Source organism: Dermochelys coriacea, chromosome 16 (genome assembly GCF_009764565.3).
Source record: "Dermochelys coriacea isolate rDerCor1 chromosome 16, rDerCor1.pri.v4, whole genome shotgun sequence".
NCBI lineage: Eukaryota > Metazoa > Chordata > Testudines > Dermochelyidae > Dermochelys > Dermochelys coriacea.
Window position 1 is genome coordinate 5,995,464 of NC_050083.1, and position 20,805 is coordinate 6,016,268.

General features: G+C 50.1%; 1 protein-coding gene across 5 annotated transcripts in view; it reads left to right on the forward strand.

Annotated features, from left to right (window-relative positions):
- LOC119844393 (dual specificity testis-specific protein kinase 1-like) overlaps nt 1-16,533 on the forward strand; it is a 69,883-nt gene extending 53,350 nt beyond the window's left edge. For all 5 annotated transcript variants that reach the window (XM_038375147.2, XM_038375141.2, XM_038375148.2 and 2 more), the window contains exons 6-9: nt 5,355-5,528; nt 6,699-6,782; nt 8,534-8,620; nt 10,996-16,533. In XM_038375147.2, the coding sequence (XP_038231075.1) occupies nt 5,355-5,528; nt 6,699-6,782; nt 8,534-8,620; nt 10,996-11,097 (447 nt within the window). In that variant the 3' untranslated portion in view covers nt 11,098-16,533. The remainder of the gene's footprint in view (nt 1-5,354; nt 5,529-6,698; nt 6,783-8,533; nt 8,621-10,995) is intronic.
- The last annotated feature ends 4,272 nt before the right edge of the window (nt 16,534-20,805 follow it).

Sequence of the window (20,805 nt, forward strand, 5' to 3'; positions counted from 1 at the left end):
GAGGGCAATGCCACCCAGCCCCGTCTCCAGCTGTGGCCTCGGTTCCCGGCCCGTGCTTGTCCCTGTCCTTAGCCTTGGCCATGGCTCTGCACCTGGCTGTGGGTTGCGCTCCCAGCCTTCTGCAGCCTGCTTGTGACACTGCTTCTTCCCCCCGCTTTAGCCAATGGCAGGAGCTCCATTCCTGGCCTGGGGCCGAGGCTGGGGGCAGGTCTGGGAGTGGAGTTGCACCCAGCCGAGGGTCTGGCTGCTGGCCCTCGTCGCGGCCCAGCTGCAGCTCCTCTCCCACTCCCAGCCTTGGCCCCTGGCCATGGCTCTGCTCCCGGCCCTGGCCCTGCTCCCAGCCCCGGCTGCAATCCCCTTACCTGTGTCTGCGTCCCTGCCCTGGGAGCCACGTCCCCAACTGGGGAGGGGCGCGGACAGGGGTAAGGGGGGGACACAACCCTGAAAAGTTTGGGGACCACTGCAGTAGAGGCTCATGCTTTCCGATCCAGAGGTCCCAGGTTTGATTTCGCTCCATGCTGATGACCTCCACAGGGCCATCACATTGCATCCGTCACCAACGAAATAACCGAGACTTTGGTGTCGGGAACTGGTGGAACAGAATCTCTGCCTTGTGCTGCAGCTGTCCTGGCCCTGCAGTACTGAGCGCGGAGAGCAGTTCTGGGCTGTGCCATCCTTGGCTGTTTTTCTGCTCATCATCCACACTTCTCATTAGACATGGTTTCTGTCTGCGGCTGCGTGGGGTGATAGTGACGCTCGAGGGGCCTCTTTCTCCATTGCATTATTATAGACAGTGTGGCTCTAACCCTGGCAAATTGATCTGCAGGGAGATTTCTCCAGTTAGGGCCAAATCCACCCCTGGTATAAATCCATTTACATCAGTGGAGCTTTGCTTAGGATGACTGGCTCTAATGGTCCCCTTGTTGGGAGGCTGAGCAGAGACTGAGAGACCTGCAGGCTGAATTGCCCGCTGGGCCCTAGAGACGGCCCTTGTGGGTCAGGGTGAGAGATCGGTTCTCACGTGGCTAAGCACAGCAGTGGGATTCAGCAGACCTGGGGTCTGTTCCCCACTCCTCTGCTCCCCTACTGGGGGACCCTGGGTGAGTCACTTCCCCTCTGTTCCTTTCCTCATCTCTAGAATGGGGATAATGATGCTCAGTGGATTCAGGGGCAGGAGAGTCTCTGGCTGCAATGACTAATGGGTGCAAAGTGCTTTGAGAGCCCCTGGCAGAGGCTCCCAGCGTTATCGTCAGACACTCTGGCAAGGGCTGGGTGCTGCCTGTGCGTCAGTAATAACAATAATATTTAGTGCTATAAAATGCTTTACATAGGAGGGTCAGTGTCGTCATCCCCATTTTACAGGTGGGGAAACTGAGGCATGGGGAGAGGACATGGTTGGCCCAAGGTCACCCAGCTGGCTAATGGCAGAGCCAGGAATAGAATCCAGGTCTACCGAGTCCCAGTCCAGGGCTCTAGTCACTGGATCGCAGTGCCTCTCGTAGAGGGCTCCATTCTCCAAGGCTGTCAAGCCAACCTCTCTCACCTCTGCAGGTGGACTTACAAAATTGTGAGCCTGGGGATAAGCCGTTAAATTCATCCACTCTGCCTATCAACCCAAGTTCCCTTAGAGCAGCAGTTCTCAACCAGGGGTCTGAGGCCCCCTCGGGGGCCGTGAACAGGTTTCAGGGGGTCTGCCAAACAGGGCTGGCAATAGATACACTGTGGCTCAGGGCAAAAAGCCAAAGCCCAGCTGCCCTGAGCCCCACCACCCAGGCCTGAAGGTGAAGCCTGAGCAGCTTAGCTTCGCGGGATCCCCTGTGGCGTGGGGCCCCGGGCAATTGCCCTGCTTGCTGTCCCCTAACGCCGGCCCTGGTTTTTATATGCGGAAAAACAGCTGTTGTGGCACAGGTGGGCTGTGGATTTTTTATAGCATGTTAGTGGGGCCTCAGAAAGAATAAGGTTGAGGACACCTGCCTTGGAGGGGAGGGAGGATGGCAGCTTTATAGAAACACAGTGATGCCACCAAGACAGTGATCAGATCTCCCATTGACTTCAGCAGAGCTATTCTGATTTACAGTAGGGAGCAACATTGATTTACACCAGCTGAGTGTCTGACCTACAATCCGGATCTGACCAGAGTCCACTGAGCTTTTACTGAAGCAATTCCCATGATCCTTTGCAGCTGAAGCTAGGCATGTAGGGATCTGTTTGCTGGTGTTGTGTCGTGACTCCTCCATTGATGTTCCCTGAGCGTCTCAGCGGAACCTTGAAATATTGATGGAGTTTGGCTGTGATGAAGCCAGCCACACATTACAAGCCTGAGAAATATCAATACAGGATGCTAGATTGGCTTCATTATTCCCACAGCGGTTTGCCCAGCTTAATCACCAGCCATCAAAACACAAACTCCAGTGGGGCAAACAGGTTCAATCTGCCTGTGGCTTTCCTTGCTGATGTCCTATAAAATCCATTGAAATATATTTTCCCGTAAATGTATCTGCATGTTGCATTAACTCATTGTAAAATCAGAGCCACCCGGTCCTGCTCAGAAAGTCAGTGCACGTTTCAGAATGTCACTGCACATCATGTGTGTCTCTCTGCAGTTGTTTGGCCCTGATATGAATTTCTCTGTTTCCCTGCAATGCTGACAGCCTAGGATATGGAAGGATGGGGAGGGGAGGCAGGCATTAAACCCACTTGATAGTGACATCCAGCCATCTGAAGCAGCTGTTTGCTTTTTCCAAACCTGCCTTACTCTGACCAGACCATCCTACAGAATTTGACAGAGATGAAACCAATAGGTTTCTGTAGAAATTGAACAGGATTCTATAGGAATTACTCTCCAAAGCCTACTGGCATAGGGTTTAATAGAAAATGATCTGCTTTCTAGAGGTTGCATGAACCATTCTAAAGCAGGGATTTATTTCTCTGCTCAGTGTGTAGCATAATCCAAAAAATCCTATAGAAATGTTCTTGTTTTCTGTCCAAGTCTGTAGGACTTTGCCACAAGATGAGGGGTGTGTGTTTACGTACGTGTATGCGCACTGTGCAGTTTGAAAAACCCAAACCAGGTCCGATTCTATCAACCCCCTAACAAAGTTTAGTTGGGGAGGAGCTGTCCTGATTTTAGACCGTCTCCTCTATTTACGAAAAGTCTTCCATTTAGATGCCTAATTCTCATTAAAATTTAAGGGATTTGCGCATGCATCTCCCTTAGGTGGCCTTGAAAATCTTAGCCCAAACCTCTCATGTTCCCAGGGTCACTTCTAAAAATGAGCCCTTCTTTTAAAAGCAGCAAATTCTAGGCACTGGTTTCCTGAGCGATTGATGTGCGCCCTCAGACTGGTGAACTACAATTAAGGCCCTTCGTTTCCACGTTTTATTTTGTTTAAAATTTCCCAGGAATTTGCTGGTGTTTGTTACAAACATTAAAAAATGGGGGCATATTGGTGGAAAAAATGAACTTCACAGGTTTATAAGTAACTATCAGGATTAATATCAGGGGATGGGAGGACAGGAAAAAAGGCAACAAGTTGAGAAAAGAACGAAGTTTAATGCTGTGAGTTCCTTCTTTTGATTTTCTTTTAAAACCAGAGGTGGGACACGGGGGCTGGGATCCAGGAGAGAGCAGGTGAAAGGCGGAAAGAAGAGACTTACATGAGCCTGTGATAATTGCATGAGAATCTGCTAGAGAGGAATAAAGGCGATGCCTTTTAATTACTCGCCTATTGTCAAGAGACAAATGTAAATGCCCCTTCCACTCCTCCCGAAACGGATGGAGGAATGAATGTTTAGTAAACTTGAAAACATCCTCTGTGCCCTGAGGCTGTGCTGAAGGGTTGGGGCCCAGAGGGGAGCGAAAGGTTGCACCCCTTGAATTCTAGCCTCCCTGCTGGACAGAGCCACCTGCTGACCCCAGCACTGCTCCTGCGCAGGGGAAGGAGTCGGGCTGTGCTGAAGGGCTGAGATCAGCAGGGGGCTCAGCCAGGATCTGTCTGTCTCTAGCAGCTCTGTCACTGCAGAATCTGCCCATTGTCTCTTGAAATGCCACTGTCCAGTCTGCCTGGTCTTTAGTGGGGCCAGAATGGTGTGTAGAGACTTTGCCTTCAGCACGTAGTTCACAGCAGGATCGGGGCCTTCCCTCTGATGGGGCTTGATTCTGGCATCTGGATGGAACAGGGAAAGGTGGCCCATGTCACTGCTGCTGTTTGCGGGTTTGCAGAGGATTTGCAGTTGCAGTATCAGGGTCATGGCCCATGGGCTGACAGGGTCCTGTGGCTTCCACAGGTGGTTCCTGCAGGAAGTCCTTTCCCTGTGTGGGGTGGGAGGAGAGATTTGGAGAAAGTGCGTCTTTCCACTGAATAAATACTCTTCCACCCCTTTCATCTACCTCCTTCTTTACCCGTCGTTTCCATCCCACAGCGTCCTCTGTGCTTCGAGAAGGTTCCATGTGAGGGGAGTGGGGAAGGATGGAGGTGCAAGGAAGGTCCTTACAACTCTGGAAACCAAGCTGGTTTCCTGTCGCTCCTGGGCGGATACACACACACACACTTTGAAGTTGACAGGCCAAGCAGCTCTGGACGGGGTGTGGCTCATGGGTGTGAGAGAAGTGGACCTTGAGAACATGCTCCCACTCGTGTTGTTCTCTTGCAGCAGGAAATGTTCTGCAGAATGGCTCCTTTCCTGCTGGGTTAAGATAAAGAGAAACACGAAAGCCGTGTGCAAAGAGGGGTGGCAGAGCGGGACCTGAGCCTGGCGTACTGGCCATGGTATTCCTGTCTCTGCAACCCCTTGCCAGGGAACTCAGAACTGGTTTTAGGAAGATACCCTGCTGTGAGGGATCAAAGCCCATCTTTTTGGGAGGGGTAAGCACTGATCAAAGAGCATTATGACAGGAGAGGCAGTCTGGGCTAGTGGTTTGTACAGGAAGTGGGAGGCAGGAGCTCCTGTGACCTATTCCTCACTCTGCCATCGACTTGCTGTGCAGCCTTGGACAAGTCACTTAAAACACTCTTGCTGCAGTTTTTCATTGGGCGAGCACAGCCCCCCTGGGGGGTGGTGAGGGTCAGTTCAGGTCTGTCTAGGGCTGTGTACATGCTGCTGCAAGCTATGGCTGGGCCAGTCATCCGAAAGACTCCATCCTGCATGAGCATCCCGAAAACATTCTGTCCCCTCCACCCCTGTTGATGCTAATGGGCACTCCCCTGCTCAGCCGAAAGCTGATCTAGTGCATGAGGTGGGTGCGTTGCAAGAGGGGTGTTGTTGGGGTGGGGGGGGACAGGATGGGGAGAAAAAAGCTCAGCTGCTCTATACATGTGAATCTCAGACTAGCAGCCCTGGGGGACTCGTTTCAGAACTGCCTCATTCGCGTGACCCAGCGGGGCCGGGAAGCCTTGGTGACGGATTTTGGTCTGGCCAGAGAGGTGGTGGAGCTGCCCATGAAGAACCCGGAGAGGAAGCTGTCCCTGGTGGGCTCCGCCTTCTGGATGGCCCCTGAAATGCTGCGGGGGGAGCCGTACGACAGGAAGGTACACTTCTGCCTCCCTGCCTCTCGTGTGTCCACAAGGCCCAGATCAGGTCCCCCCGTCACTCTCCAGAGCTTCCCGCACAATCCGTGGTGTTAGCTTCTCTTCCAGATGGTGGCTCTGTGACGTTGATTTGGTTATGAGTTTATTGGTCCCTGGCAGGATCAGCTCCACACTATTGGGGTCCAAGGCCTGGCTGAGTGTCACCTGGCTGGTGAGATTTCTGGTCAGACCCTTCAGCGTGAGGGCACAAGTGCTGTGCTGGAGAATCTTTCTCCCTGGGATAGGTGGGAGAGGAAGGGAAAGCACTTCCCATAATGGGTATTGCTCTCCCTTTTTTCATCCCGACTCTGCTCTGTCCAGCTCTCCAATGAGTTAGGGAGCCATGCCAGCTTGCCTAGGAAAGTTCCTTTGGAGACAAGAGGTTCTAATGCTTGATTGGCCCGGGTCAAGTTATGGCTGCTTGTGAGAGGTGTTCTCCTTGCTTTGGAGAAAGAGCTGGTGAAGCCTCTGTTAAAGAAAACACTTGAGCAGGCTGTTTGGTAACTACACATCTATGTAACTATTGTGATCACTCTGTCCTCCATTGAAATGCAGCCAGCTCTGGGGTGGTAATGTGGCTGCCACTATAAAGGTGCCAGCAATATTGAACGAAGCTTTAGGGACAGGAATGGAAGAAGAATATCATATGCAGTTATCCACATCTGAATTAGCTGAGGACACTGAGGTTAACACCCCTCCCTTTTGCAGTGTTTTGGGTGTTTATCTTATAGATCTGCTCTTGGAATTATATTGAGGCAGTTCTATGGCCTGGCTGTACAGGAGGTCAGACTAGATGATCACAATGATCTCTTAGGCCTTGGAATCTATGAAAAAGGTGTCACTGGGTGTTTGGCCATGTGCAGTGAGTCCCTCTGTTTTATGTCTCAGCTGAAAGACAGCACTTCCTGCAGTTCCCCGCGCTATATGTTGAAAGGAACAGAGCAGCTTGGTGAAGGCAGGCAGAGAATGAAAGGCAAGGGATTGTTCTCTTGTTACACGTTTCCCTGCCCACACCCTTGCTTTTGGGTGACCTCAAAGCAGGGTCGCTCTGTCTGCCCTCCTCTTTCTGACCCTTTGCTTCTGTACGCACCAGAGCCCCCCCTCACTCTGTGTTTCTGCCCCCTCTTGCAGGTTGATGTGTTCTCATTTGGCATAGTTCTGTGTGAAATACTGGGCAGAATCCCCGCCGACCCGGAAGTGCTTCCCAGAACGCAGGTAGTTATTACTGCAGCTCAGGTCTCTCTCTCTCTCTCTCGCACGCGCACAGACGCGCGCGCACACACACACACACACACACACGTTTCGTTTAGTTGCCACCTAGATTTTCGGTGGGAAAATCATCAGCTTTGATCAAATATAATCAGTTTTTCGGAAGTGCCATTTTGATCCCCCCGTGTTTTCATCTCAAACCTCTCTTCCAGACATACCGTTTTGAATTGACGTTTCAGCTCTTAAGTGGAACAGTCAATTCAAAGCACACATAGTCATTCCATATCAATGTTTTGAACTGGAACGCTGTGGTCTTTTGTGTGGAAAGGGTGAAATATTGTTTTGATTTTTAAAATGGCACGTTCGTTGGTTCGGTTCAACGTTGCCGATCAAAAATGCTCAGGCGTGACTTCCCTTTCCACAAAGTTCTTTTCTATTTCAACGGCTTTGTCCAAACCAACGTGGCACTGTTGGAACTTCCCCTGGGATGGAAATGCCCTTTCCCGAGCCGCTCTGCTTAGGAGGGAAAGAAGGAAGGAAAGAACTCAAAATAACCTGAGACTGGGGAGAGACTAAACTCTCCATCTGTGTGCATGAGAGGAAGGGAATTCGGTGTCAGAAAGTGGTGGCTCAAAGAATGATGCTACAGACACAGAAAAAGTGAGGTGCTGCAAAGGGCTGAGCTCCTGCTGAAAGGCTGGATTTCACGTTGACAGCGAGTACTCATCACCTCCTAGGATGGAGCTCACTGACTGGCTGCTGTTTACTCATCTCCAGCTCAGGTGTTGAGATGGTGGTCCCCATCACCATGGTGCCTAAGCACCTCATAATCTTGAATGTATTTGTCCTCACCCCTGCACCCTGTGCAATAGGGCAGTGCTGTCATCTCCATTTACAGATAGGGAGCTAAGGCACCTAGAGATTAAGGGCCAGATTTTAAAGGTACGTAGGTGCCTAAAGATGCAGATAGGCACCCGGTGGAATTTTCAAAAGTGCTTGCTTGGGAATTAGACACCTAAAAGAGCATTTAAAACCTCCACGAGAAGCCTATCTGAATAGGGAAATGAAAATATGGCCCCAAGTGACACAGGAAGTTTAGGGCAGAGCAGGGATTTGAACCTGGGTCACGTGAGTCCTCGTCTAGTGTCCTAACCACCTGACCATGCTTCCTTGTAATTTCTGAATCCATTTCAAATCATTTACGCTGGAGGAACAGCGTTGCCTAAGGGTGAGCGTGCACGGCTAGGAAGTGGGGGAGTCTGAGTCTTTTTCTGGCTCCGCTACTTATCAATCAATTGATCGTTTTTCTAAAGTGCCTGTTACTTTGGTACGTGTGTGTGCTTAGCCATTAACATAATGGCTATGATAGAGGGGTTGTGAATCTTAATCCATGGATCAGTGTTTTGAGATCCTTTGATGTGAGGTGCGAAGGAAGGGCATAGGGGTTGATTTGTGATCCGACTCTTCCATACCATGTCTCCTGCTTCTCACTGAGGTCCACGTGGCCACTGGTGGGGTCGAGCTTCAGGGACTGGGAAGTGCCTCCAGAGGGAGGGTAAAACATCCGTCAGGTTCCTTCTCCCTGGCCAGCCACCTGAAAAGAGCCATATCCTGAGCCCTGCAATTGTTCTGAGGCGTCACAATCCCATTCCTCAGTGCAAAGTGCTTTCACACAGCCCATGCAATATCCAGTCAGACCATTCCCTCCCCCTCGCCTGTCATTGACCCAGAATCTCATTGTCTGTCTTCTCCACCAGGATTATGGCCTGGACGTTGCAGCTTTCCAAGGAATGATCAGTGAATGTCCCAAGCAGGTTTTGGACCTAGCCGCTAGTTGCTGTCGGGTAGGTTTCTCCCTCGGTTTCCTTTCTCTCTCTTTCAGTTTTACCATCTCACTTGCTGTGTGTGAGAACTCGAACTGCCCTTCAACCCCAGTGGGGACTGAGCCCTACCCCTTCCTCATAGCCCTCTGCCACTTGAGGGAAAGGAGTGACTCGAGGACCTGGCAGTGGGGGGCGAGGTTTTATCCTCTATGTAGACTAACTGCTACAAGAGGACACTTAGCCAGTGTGTGACAATGGCAGAGTAATGAGAAAACTTGAGGGAATCTGGCAACACGGGCAGGTTTTGTATCCGGGTGTCATTGTCAAACTTACCCGCTGCACCAAATGGTTTTTGCACTGGCAGTAGTGGAGGAAACTGCATGTATTTTCCCAGGAGTCTCTCTAAAAATCTCCTCCCTTCTCTGTGCAGTGCCTTGGTCCCACTCAGCAAAAAAAAGGTTAGATGGCCACTGGCATACACAGATGTCTGATATACAAATGGCAAGGATGCAGATGGAGAGACAGGACCTAGAGGATGTGGTCTACCTTTAAAAATTTGTTCTCCGGGACCCACCGGTCACACCACATCATCTTTTGCTTTTTCATTTTCCTTTAACTTCTGGTTTTTCAAATAAAATGTCACAGAAATAGCCAAGATGCCTCACTATGTTGGCTGGAGCAGCTCTGTTGCAAGGCCGTACGGGGCAGGCTGGAAATGAGGCAAAAACTCACCATATTATTCACAAGAAGAAAGAAACAAAGGCAGTTTCTCACCCAGGTAGACAGCAGAGAGTTGTTTGACTATATTCCAACAAATTGCTTTGGAACTCAAAGGCAGCAAATTAAAGGAAGCTGCAGCAACAATCCTCATGATGTGTCATTAATTTATTCTAGAATCAAAATGGTGAATCAGAGTTGGTAGCTGGCTTCAATTCATGTGTCTTCAGCTCCTGCGTCTCTAAGGCTGACACGAGGAGAAGTGGATGGGGATGATTCAGGCAGCTTGCAGAGAGCTGGTCTGTGTCATACAAGGTGGAGGACCTTCCTGCAGGCCTCGCGCTGCACCGCACTTCAAAGGGAAAGTCAAGAACTTGACATTGCAAAACGCCTGCCATGGTCAGGCCTGCCCGAGATGTGTCGGGAGGGATTCAGGGGGAGCTTATCAAAGGCACAAAGGGTGGCTAGACACTCCACTCGCACTGGAAGGCAATGGGAACTGGGCACTTGCCTGCTTTGTGGCTTTGAAAACCTCCCCCTAAAATCCCCTGGCCCTGCACATTTTGGGTTGGATTCTGGTGCAGATCCTCAAAGGCACTAGGCACCCAATTCCCATCGATTTCAATGAGAATTAGGTGCCTAAATATCTGTGAGGCTTTGGGCTTCTGTGCATGAATAGTTTCAAGGCCCAGTCTGAGAAACACGACTGGCCTTATTCTTCTCCGTGCAGAGGAGAGGCAGCTTGCACGTCCCCCGCTTGGGTGTCTCTAGAGCCTGGTTCAGCCACTCAGCCCTGGTGAGTTCAGTGCTTTGGGCAGCTTCACTGGCACCTCTGCTGCCATGGCAGGGGCACAGCTTTACCAGCATGCACAGCCTCTCCTGACCCCAGATGGGGAACATCCCCTGTCCCAGGGCTTTGCCAGCTCAGTGGCTCCGATTCCTGATGGCCCTTTTGCAGGTCCTTTGCACTGGGTTAGTGGTGCAAAGGGCTGCCATGTGGAGGTGAGTTTCCCTGAGAGAGCCAGAGTCTCCACTCACACTGGAGTAACACCAGGTGCAGGAGAGAGGAGAAACAGGAGGATCTTAAGCCTCAATGTCCTTGACGTTGTTAGACCCCTATGCAAATGCTGTGCCAAAATCAGCTGTAACCAGGGGCTTGATTTTCCATAGATCAGGTACAACACATCATGCAAACAAGTTCAAGGCAAAATGGATGAGCAGGTGGGCTTGGTCCTGTTTTAACGTGATAAAGCGGCTAAGAAGTTACTCCTGACAAGGGGCAAAGAGGGGACAGCATAGCTGGGACGGAGGGTCGTGCTGATGTCCACATCTCAGACACCCTCACACCTTACTCCTTTTGGACCCTGCTGCCTTGCAAATCAGGAAGCAGAGGGTCTCGGGGCTTCCCACCACTCAGCCTCCAGGGCTGTGCCTTGTGCCTCTCGTTACTTGTGCCCACAAGTTGCTTCCATGCACCCTCATCCTGGAGCACAGCACCCCTTTGCTCCTTGCTGTGTGCACTATGGAAGGACTTGCAAGGGCGAGACCCTGGTCAGGTCTGCAGCTTTGATGTCCCACTAGCCTAGCTTGCAGCCCCTGGGAGAGTCAGCCCTATTTTCCCCATGTCCCCTCCCAGCAGGAAATTCCCTTCAGCCTCTTGTTCCTCCTCCCCCTTTCAGGTGGAAGCATTCAAGAGGCCCTCTTTCTCTGAGCTGCTGGATGAACTGGAAGATGTAGCAGAGAGTTTGGAGGCTCTAAAGGACAATCAGCTGTCTGGATGATTGCCCAGGCTCTTCTGAGCCCGGATGGAGTCAGACTCAATCTGTAAATTATCTGTACATCAGAAAAGGCGAGAGGAGAAAGAGTGCAAGGGTGAAAAAGCAAAGTAATGCCCTGGTATTTATTTAATTGTATTCTCATTCTCACATAGAAAGTGTGGCTTGAAAAAATACAAAGGTGGACTTTCCAAGGGTTTTTTTCTAGTTGAGGTTTTTAACAGAAATAATTCCAACACTGAGCAGTCTTTGCTTGGTTGTTTTTGTTTTTTAAAGAAGAAGATACTAATTTCTGATGTAAATACAGAAGGTGAAAGATTCTGGAGGGGATGCTTGATGACTGAATCTCAGCTGGGGATGCTCTCTGAAGCCCAGGATAGAAGTGTGGCTCCCCCCGCCATAGTCCTACCTGGGTCTCAGCCCTCCAGCCTTCATCGGAGCCATCTCTGGAGGCTGTGGATTTGGCACTGTATAAAGGGGAAGTGGTGGCATGGCAGATAGTGAGCCAGTAAAGTCGTCTTACAATACATAGCCTTAAAACTGTCCTCCAGTAGCCTTGAGAGGAGAGTACGTTCTGTAATGTCTCTGGTCATGTGACCTTCCTAGAAACCGGCCAGCATCCAAGCACACTTGTTGTGCTCAGAGCATTTTGGGGGGTTTGTGTAGACAGAGGGTGATGGTTTGGGAATCCTGATTGGCTGCTGAGGAAGTTAAAATTGCCTGTTTGTGGAATATTCCACTGAGACGGGAGTATTTGCTTTAAAAAAATATAAACGAATGAACCAATATATACCTTTGGAAAAGCTGCATCAGGGATGCTTGCTGTGTCACAGGCGTGTCCGTGCCAACAGAGAAGTGCTTGCCATGTTACAAGCGTGCCCATACCAACAGAGGTGCTCACCATGTTATAGGTGTGTCCATACCATCAGAGGGTCTTTGTCTGGTACAGGTGTGTCCTAGCTTTCTTACAGCAGATGCTAGACTGTCTGGGTTTATTCCCATGGCTCTCACACCCAAGACTCTCGTGACAGGGTTGCACACCGTACAAATACATCCCAACAAGCTCTGAGGCAGGTCTGTCAGGGGGTTGCTAATCACTGGTTAGGGGCCATGATTGGCAAGCAGGCAGGATAACGCTGACTACCTCCACCCTGGGGAGATCCCTGTGAGTTCCTGGCTGTGTTCGCGTCTTGATACCCCTTGTCGTGGTGGGCACTGGGGCATGCACTCCATGATGCAGGCAGTCAGGACAGGGTGTATTGGGGTTGGCAGCCCTGGCCTTCGCTGATTTGGGATCTGCTTCAGGTCATATTCTACTGCATCACTGTTCTGGGTCCATCCCCAGCTGCCCTCTCCGGGGGGGGATGCGCTCCCCGAGAGGCAGGTTCAGACTGTGGTACCGTAATACCCACCTTATGATTCTGCCTTATCTTATTAAAGACTAACCACTCCCTGAAAGGAAACCCTAGCTTATCAGTGCACCTAAGCAAGTGTCCTGAACCTTGCTAATGGGATCCCATCATCAGGTTCATGTAGACCCAGCACTTCGGGCTCTCTCTCATCTCTGCCAAGCCACCCTCCCATAGCAGTTTCTGAACTAACGCTGCCAGGCAGATGTGTTGTCCGGGGGACTGACAGTGCCAGCGCAAGGCTGGAGACAGAGGCGCGCTTTGCAGAGCTGCAGGACAAGAGTCGTCTTTGTTGGACCCCATTGATTTGTTAATCGGAGATGGGGAGGCTTTGATCCGAGAAGTCAGGCCACAGCAAAACAGCTTATTCCCACCTGAAGTGAAGGAGGAATTGCACAGGCTCAAGTCCTGAGGCATTGTGGGGATGCCTGAGCATCTGATTTATGGTCTCCGGAGGAGAAATGAGGAATGTGTCACTCACCTACCCCCTTTGCAAAGCCATTTCCTCATGGGTGGGTGTTTGTGTGTGATGACACTGACCCACCTCACAGGGTGTGGTGACCTTGAATCAAAGGGCTAATGTGCTTTGCAGATGCTAAGGTCTAAGTGTTATATTTTCTTCGGATCCAGCAGAAAGAGGTTAAATACAGTTAGGGAAATAGTTGGAGGAGATGGGGTGGGCTGAGATGGGAGGGATTCCAAATTAGAGGCAGGAAGGGGAGGGGTTAATTAGAGTTAACTAGCAATAGCAGAAACCCTTTTCTAGTGTAAACTTGAAAAAAAAAAAAAAACAAGTGATAAATCCAGCATCTGACTTGTTCTGGGCTTCTCCTAACACATGGTAGGGTCTTGTATACGAATGATTTCTCAGCAGCAGGGCCAGCTCCACCACTAGTTTAAAGTGGTGTACTTCCATTGAATTTCATGAAGTTGCACCAGGTTACTCTGGCTGAAGCTCCTGCCCCTAAGTTGTAGCTCTTCGGGGCAGGGCTTGTCTGTACAGTAAGGCTGAACACAAGAGGATCTCAGTCCTGCATGGAGCCCGTAGGCGCAGCTGTCACACAAATGATGAAGCGTAAGTGGGGACCAATTCACACACTGCGGTGATGTGATGTAACCTGACGCACAGCCATTTCTTATTGTCTATTTCACACTTGGTAAATGTCCTGACAAGTGTTTTCAGATGTTCCTTGGCTCTGGCTGGTCCATGAAGCCTGTAACAATGCAGCACCTCGAATACAGAGACTTCGAATGCTGGTGGATTCTGTGTCCTGCAAAATACAAACAACTGTGTGGGGAAATGGCACTGACATCTGTGCAAGTGAATGTCTGCAGTAATAAGGGACAGCATTGTAATGGTTTTGCATTCTCTCAAGGGACTGCAAGGGTTTGGAAGTCTGCAAGAAATATACTCAATGCAGCAAAGATGCATCTTACAGTGAGAGATTTACTAGTTCAAACATGTTTCTGGAAGATTATTTGTTGCTCCATTTTCCTCTGTATCGCTGCTATGCTTTTTGTCATTTGCTGATGAGTTTATACACAAAGGACTTCTTGCTTAAGAGTTACAATATGCTCAGCAAATATGGATTTCTGTGCAACGGGCTCCGAGGAGCAGAGTCTTAAGGAGCAGCAAGGTGAGATTCCCTAATTATTCTGCCCACGAAGGAGACGGTGGCTATTTGACTCGCTTCCCAATTTGGAGTCTCTGTACCAGCTGAGTGGAAGTTACAGGAGCTTGTGTTTTACTGCCTGGCAGTACAAACACCATTGATATGCACTGTGTATCGTCAGTGTGAGCCAAGCACCACCTGCGTCATGGCAAAGTGCAGGGTGGTAGAAGGCAAATAGCTAGGTTTGCATTGAACTATTAAAAGGATGCATGGTGGGAAAGGAGGAGACCTGCTGAGGAATCCCCCTGCCCTCTTCAAAGCAGCTAGGCTGTACAATCAGCTGTTGTGGGGAGCATGGGATGTACCTCTTAATCTTTTGAGGGCCAAGTATGGTGACATTGTGGAGCAAGACCCACGGCCCAATCCAGAATCTATGTTCAACTCCCATTGGCTCAGCGGGAGCTGGAGTGGACCCTAAATGAGGGACATAAGGTATGTCATAACGTGGAGAGCCCTGAATGATATAGGGCCTGATCCAAAGCAAGTAAAGTCATTGGATCAGAGTCCCTTGAAACATGGGATTGGAAGGGGCCTCCTGGGTCATGGTGTCCAGTCCCCTGCTTTGTAGGCCACCCCACTGTATCATCCCCATCAAGAACTTACCCAGCTCCATCTAAAACCAGTTAGGTTGTTTGCCCCACACTGCTTCTGTTGGGAGGCTGTGCCACAGCCTCGCTCCTCTGATGGGCAGAAACCTTCTTCTGACCGCCAGCCTAAATATGCTCCTGGATAGTTCACCCCCATTTGTTCTTGAGCCAAAATTGTTCTGTAGCTTCGGTAGCTCTTCTCCCTCCCTGGGATTTCCCCCTCTCCTCTCCCCATGTGTTAATTGACTTCAGTGGGCTGTGGTTAAGGCCCTCTATTGCTTTAATAACATTAGCAGAGACCATCCCCCTTTGCCTCCTCTCCACAGCATCTGGAATGCCAGCTGCGTGAGCCCACTCCTCTGTTGCAAATACTGAACAATAACAGAGGAATCCAATTTGGCATGGAAGGCAGGCACATGTGGGGCTAAAACGAGGTAGGGCCCTGCTCATAGGGAGTGCTGCAGGGCATAGGCACAGGCCTGCTTCTGAAGTACAAGTTGCAGTTTTCAAAGGCCGTTGTGGGATTCAGTGCCCAAGTTCCATTGAATTCCGGACTGGATGGAGTTCGGAGGCCCAGCTCCATAGACTGGACAGATCTGGAGCAGAGCAGGATGTGGGTTGCTTTGTATTATTTGGCTTGGCTTGGCTGAATGGGTAGTGCTAGTGATGAGTGGTCTCTGCAGGAGAGCTAGCTGGATTCTCACGCCTCTAACCTCATCTCCCAGGACAACCTCCTTGGTGCATGAAGAATGATCCTCTAGCAATAGGTGTGTCCCATCTAAGACAGTCTACTCCTTCAGTCCTTCCAATTGCCATATGACTGGCTTCTCTGTAGAGGGCTGGAGCAGTCGTTTGTGAGGTGAGCCCACTCTCCAGTTATTTACTGCAACCCCAACCAATCCCAGCAACCCCTCACCCAAGGGTCTGATCACAGTGAAAGTTACAAAGTAGAACATAATTGCAAAGTGAATGGAAACTTTGTTGAAGGTCTAATAAAGTACTGTTGACTGCTTTTAATTGTATTGTTCTGATCAGTAGCATCTTTTCATGGATGCCTGGAAAGGAAGTACATTGGTTAAAGGGATATGTTTTGTACACACTCAGGCTGTACAAAGCAGAGGTGTCCAGCTGGTGTCATTGGGAGCGTTAACCGGACAGATGTGTAGCTGAGTGCAGTATGCTAGGCCTGTCTTTGGCTAGGAGTGGATAATGGTACTCATTTAGTTCTGGAGAGCTGAATGAGGGAGACGTTGATGCCAGTCAGGTCCTTTCTAGAGAGCAGGGGTGAAATTGTGGCTCCACTGAAGTCAGTGGGAGTTTTGCCATTGCCTTCAACAGAGCCAGGGTTTCTCCCCAGATGTATAAAGAGTTCAAGTTAGAGATGAGCCAAAGCAAACACCCTGGGGAATTTCCACCCCAGATGTGAAGAGCATTGCTGGGATCTGTCTCTAGGAAGCTGGCTTTGTTCCCCCATCCTGCTCTTTGGGAACGTCCAGCTCAATATTTGAACTTCCCAGCTCAGAGCCCTGCCTCTGAAATCAGGGAGTCACGATGCTGGGGATCTGCGTAGCTCTGCTGTTGTCCTCCAGGTTGCATTACTCACCTCCCAGTCACAGTTAATCACAGGCTCAGCACATCTGTTCCCTAGCAGGAGCCCACTCCTCCAGCTCCCTTTCTCTCTACTCTGACAGACTCTCCACTCCACAGAAGCGAGCGAGGGTACAGACCATGGTGTATGTATAGTATCCAACAGGACAGTGTGTTTCTATCACATGACGTCTTTTTAAAAAATGCCATTTGGAATAAAGTCCAGTGCTTCTTTCCCACACAATCCTAGGCTCTTGTGTGTTTGTTGTTCTCCTGTGTCAATTGAGTAGTGTCACAGAAAGTCTGTGTGTTTCCACTCTGTCAGCTATGGCATCTAAACAGATGGTTCATGCTCTATTTATCTGTGTAATTGACGCTGTAAATCTTTACTTATATTGCACTTGCAAAACAGCTTTCACTGTGAGATGACCAGATCTTCCGCTGTTCATCCTTCTGTAATGGGGCTAGCTGATCTGCACTAAATCAGACCCTTCGCTTTAGTTTAGGAGATAGAAGATCAAGAGAACAACACGTGCGATGTGCTAAGAAAATCAAATTGACACTTCCATCCTGGCAACCCCGGGCTAATCCAAACGGACCCAGCGACAATAAAATGATTTTCCTTCCCGATCACATTTATATTTCATACTTTCTGACTCATACATGGCAAACAGCAGCATTAATTGCTTTTTCAGATGCAGCCCACTCACAAGAACACTCTGTAAAGTCAGAGGGAGGATGTGTTTTGTTTTGAAACAAGGTTATGGACTCACAGGGTTCTCCTGTGTCCAGCCAAAACAGGTGGAGAGGAGGTATAGCAGCCCCCTGGACCAACTTCTCCAGCCCCGCTTCATGAGAACTCTCATTTGTGCTAAGTGGAGAAGACCATGATTTTAAAGCATCCAATTCTCATTTACCACTCATGCAGTAAGGTGTAGTAGTGAAAGGAGTTTACACCCTGCCAGTTGCCAGAACTAGTCTAAATGAGCATCAAGCCCTCAAAAATGGAAGCCTAAAATTAGGTTCTTAAATGCATATTTAGGCACCTAAGTGCAGCAAAAGAGGAACTCCAAGAACCAAGGGAAGAAAAACCCTTTGATGTTTTTGCAGCCATTTTCTAAATGCAAATGATCACATGGTGATTGCACAGCTGATCTCACTTGATTGTTTCCCTGCTATTGCAGTGGTCTCGGGTTTTGGTGTATCTTGGTTCTTTCTGTTCTCTGCCTGTGGCACATATTAGTCTATTTAGTCTACATATCCAGTAATATGTCTGGTGGGCTGTAATCAGGGCTTAAATTCTCAGAGCGTATTTCCTGGGGCTTGGGGCTTCAGCCCTGTGGGAGGCCCTGGTGCTTCTGCCCTGCAGGTTTGAAAATACTTACCAGAGCTCTGCTCCAGACAGCTGTAGCCTGTCTGTAATACTTCGGGCTAATTTCAGTGGTTAGCTTTGATGCACGAGTACTGGGTGTGGTTGGTGGCCTGCAATAGACAGGAGGTCAGGCTAAATGATGGGGTCCCTTTGTGACCCTTTTCAAAACCACCAAGCACCCGGTAGCTCCCATCAGGCTCTTGTTTTGGAAAAATCTTGGCCTAAACCTTTAGATTGGAATGCTGGTCCCGTTGAAGTCATTGACTTCCAGAGAGGCCCAGCGTCGGGCCCTGGCAATGGAGAGTCATGCAGACCAGGAATGCTCAATGTTCAAGTAAGTGAAACCCTCTTAAGTTAATACTGGTAAAAATCACTGAGTCTGTCCATGAAAGCTGCCTCCATACAGCCTGTGTGCAGAGTGGGCCAAACTGAACTCCAAGGATGAGTCTCTTAGGTGCAGTGGCTTTGCTGCGTAAGTCGAAAAGTGCTGGGGCTAGAGACCTGGCACAGCATTCGTTACCTGTATTTTACTTATGCATACGGCTCTGTCTGACGTGATGATTCCTGCCTCATCCCAGGAGGCCTGGGGATCTGACCGGGGCAAGGAAATTTAGGCTGAATGTAAAGCAGCTTTCCTATCCATGGACACATTGGACCATCTCCCAGAGGCCATGGTGGAAGTCCATCTCGAGTCACTTAGAATTAGACAGGACAAAGCACAAGAGTAGCGACTGTAGGGAATGATCTTGCCTTGGCCCTCGGGCTATGGACTACGGGAGACCTATTAGGTCTTTTTCACCACTGTCTTCTATGGCAGGGAGAATGTGCAGTAACAAGGCCTGGGTCTGCACCAATGGCCTGCCCTTGACAGGGATTTGCTACATCACTAGAGTAACCCATTCACTGTCCGAGATGTTACCCACTGGTCCGGGTGCACTGCGCGCCCGAGGCACTCAGGACGTGAGAGTCTGACAGCCCTCAGCTGGAGAGCCTTGTCTCTTTATCACGCTGTAACAGACTCACCCTCTGTGGGTGCGGCATGTAACATACACTGAACGGGTGGGGTTACATGCTTCTGGGCAGAGGACGCTTATTCCAAGCATCTGAGGCTCACGGAAGTCTGAATCCCAGCCTAGGCCAGCTCCCGTTTATGTGATGGCTGCTATCTTGGCCAGAGCCATTGAGCTCTGGAGTTACAGGCATAGTAGATCTCCACAGCTCGATCTAAAGAGCCAGGCTCTGTCCCTGGGTCTGTAGCAGACCCATATCCTTCACTGGTCAGGCACACGGGCAATGCAAACACAGTGGGTCACTCCAGCCAGCATTTTCCAGTGGCCTGTTTCTGGGGCTAGGAGAAGATTGTGATCAGCTCACGGCTTCCTGGGGATGGAAGCAGCAATTGTCCAAGCACAGTGGGAACGCCCATGCGAGCCTGCAACCCTTGGACTCGGCTTCAGGGAGCCATCAGAGGTGTTCTTCCCCACTGGTGTCTCCCACAGCCTAATTGCATTCAGTGCCTGGCTGCAGATGCTTCAAAGGGTTTTTCTCCCCTCGCCTCTTGCTTGCTTCTCTCCAGCACCTTCACAAGGAAGAGGGGGTTCAACATTGCGGATGCTGGAGAGGAGGGAGGGGGGTGGCCAAACTGCAGGGCTGCTGTGCTAATTGAGGAAATGGCTGGGATTATTTATTGTTCTCTTCCGGGCTGGTGCTTTTCCCAGGAGAGCTATGGCAGGAGGGAAATGCTTGGGGCTGAAATTGATCCTTAGAGGAAGGGTCCCTAGAGAGCTAGAATTAAAACCTGCTGGGTGATTATGGGGAACGCTTCTTTTAAAGGGGATGTGGGGGCAACCTTGGCTTATGATGTTCCCTATCTGGACCAGAGGATTACATGCCACAGTGTTAAGTACTGCTTAGTGTTTATGGGCATGTCACAGGCAGGCTGGAGCTTGAAGGGGAGTCAGGCTCAGATTTGCTGACCTAGCAATTAACTGCCAGCTGATCCTAATTGGGTGTCTTAATTACGAGTGACCCCAGCTGTGAAAGGGTCAGGGAGGCCTACACAGAGATGAGAACCAGGGGAGAGGTCCCCTTCTCTCAGGGAAGGGTCTAGTGCAGTGGTTCTCAAAACTTATTTTACTGGTGACCCCTTTCAGACAGCAAGCCTCTTGAGTGCGACCCCCCCCTTATAAATTAAAAACACATTTTTATATATTTAACACCATTATAAATGCTGGAGGCAAAGCGGGGTTTGGGGTGGAGTCTGACAGCTCACGATCCCCCATGTAATAGCCTTGTGACCCCTTGAGGGGTCCTGACCCCCAGTTTGGGAACCCCTGGTCTAGTGAATGCAGGCTGAAGAGGGCCCAAGGATGTAGTTAATCTGTTGTGGGCCCTGGAAAAGGGTCAAGGCTCAGGGGGACAGTGCTTGGATCAGCATACCAGAGGAGGGACAAGGAGCTGAGAGGATGTGAGGCGAGGCCTCGGAGCCAGAGGAGCGGCTATATCAACTACAGGCTTCTGGGAAGCTGCACGAGAGGCTTGGAGGGAGGAAGCGGCCCAGGGATGCAGCAGCACAACTGAAGAGAGAGGGACTGATGCGTCCCTGAAGTGGGGCATGAGAGCTGAAGTCTGCAGCCCTGATGCACGTGGAGCAAACACCACTTGGTCTGAGCCGGGGCTGTAGACTTGGCTCCTACGACGTGTCTGCATTGTTTGCGCTGTGCAGCCTGCCTTTTGCAACCTTCATTTCTACCCTGGGACTGCAATAGGGTGACCAGACAGCAAGTGTGAAAAATCAGGATGGGGTGGGGGTGGGGTAATAGGCACCTATATAAGAAAAAGACCCCAAAATCGGGACTGTCCCTATAAAATCGGGACATCTGGTCACCCTGGACTGCAAAGTCTTTGGCGCGGGAGCTGTGTCTTCTATGTTTGTCTGTGCAGCACCTAGCTCATCTCTGGCGCTACTGTAATAGAAACACAATTAAGCACAAACTCAGCTTTGGGAAGCGGTCACTTCTTTTAAATTAAGTGGACTATCCTTGTCATCCCTAACTCTAAACCTAACTCAGTTTAGATGGATCATT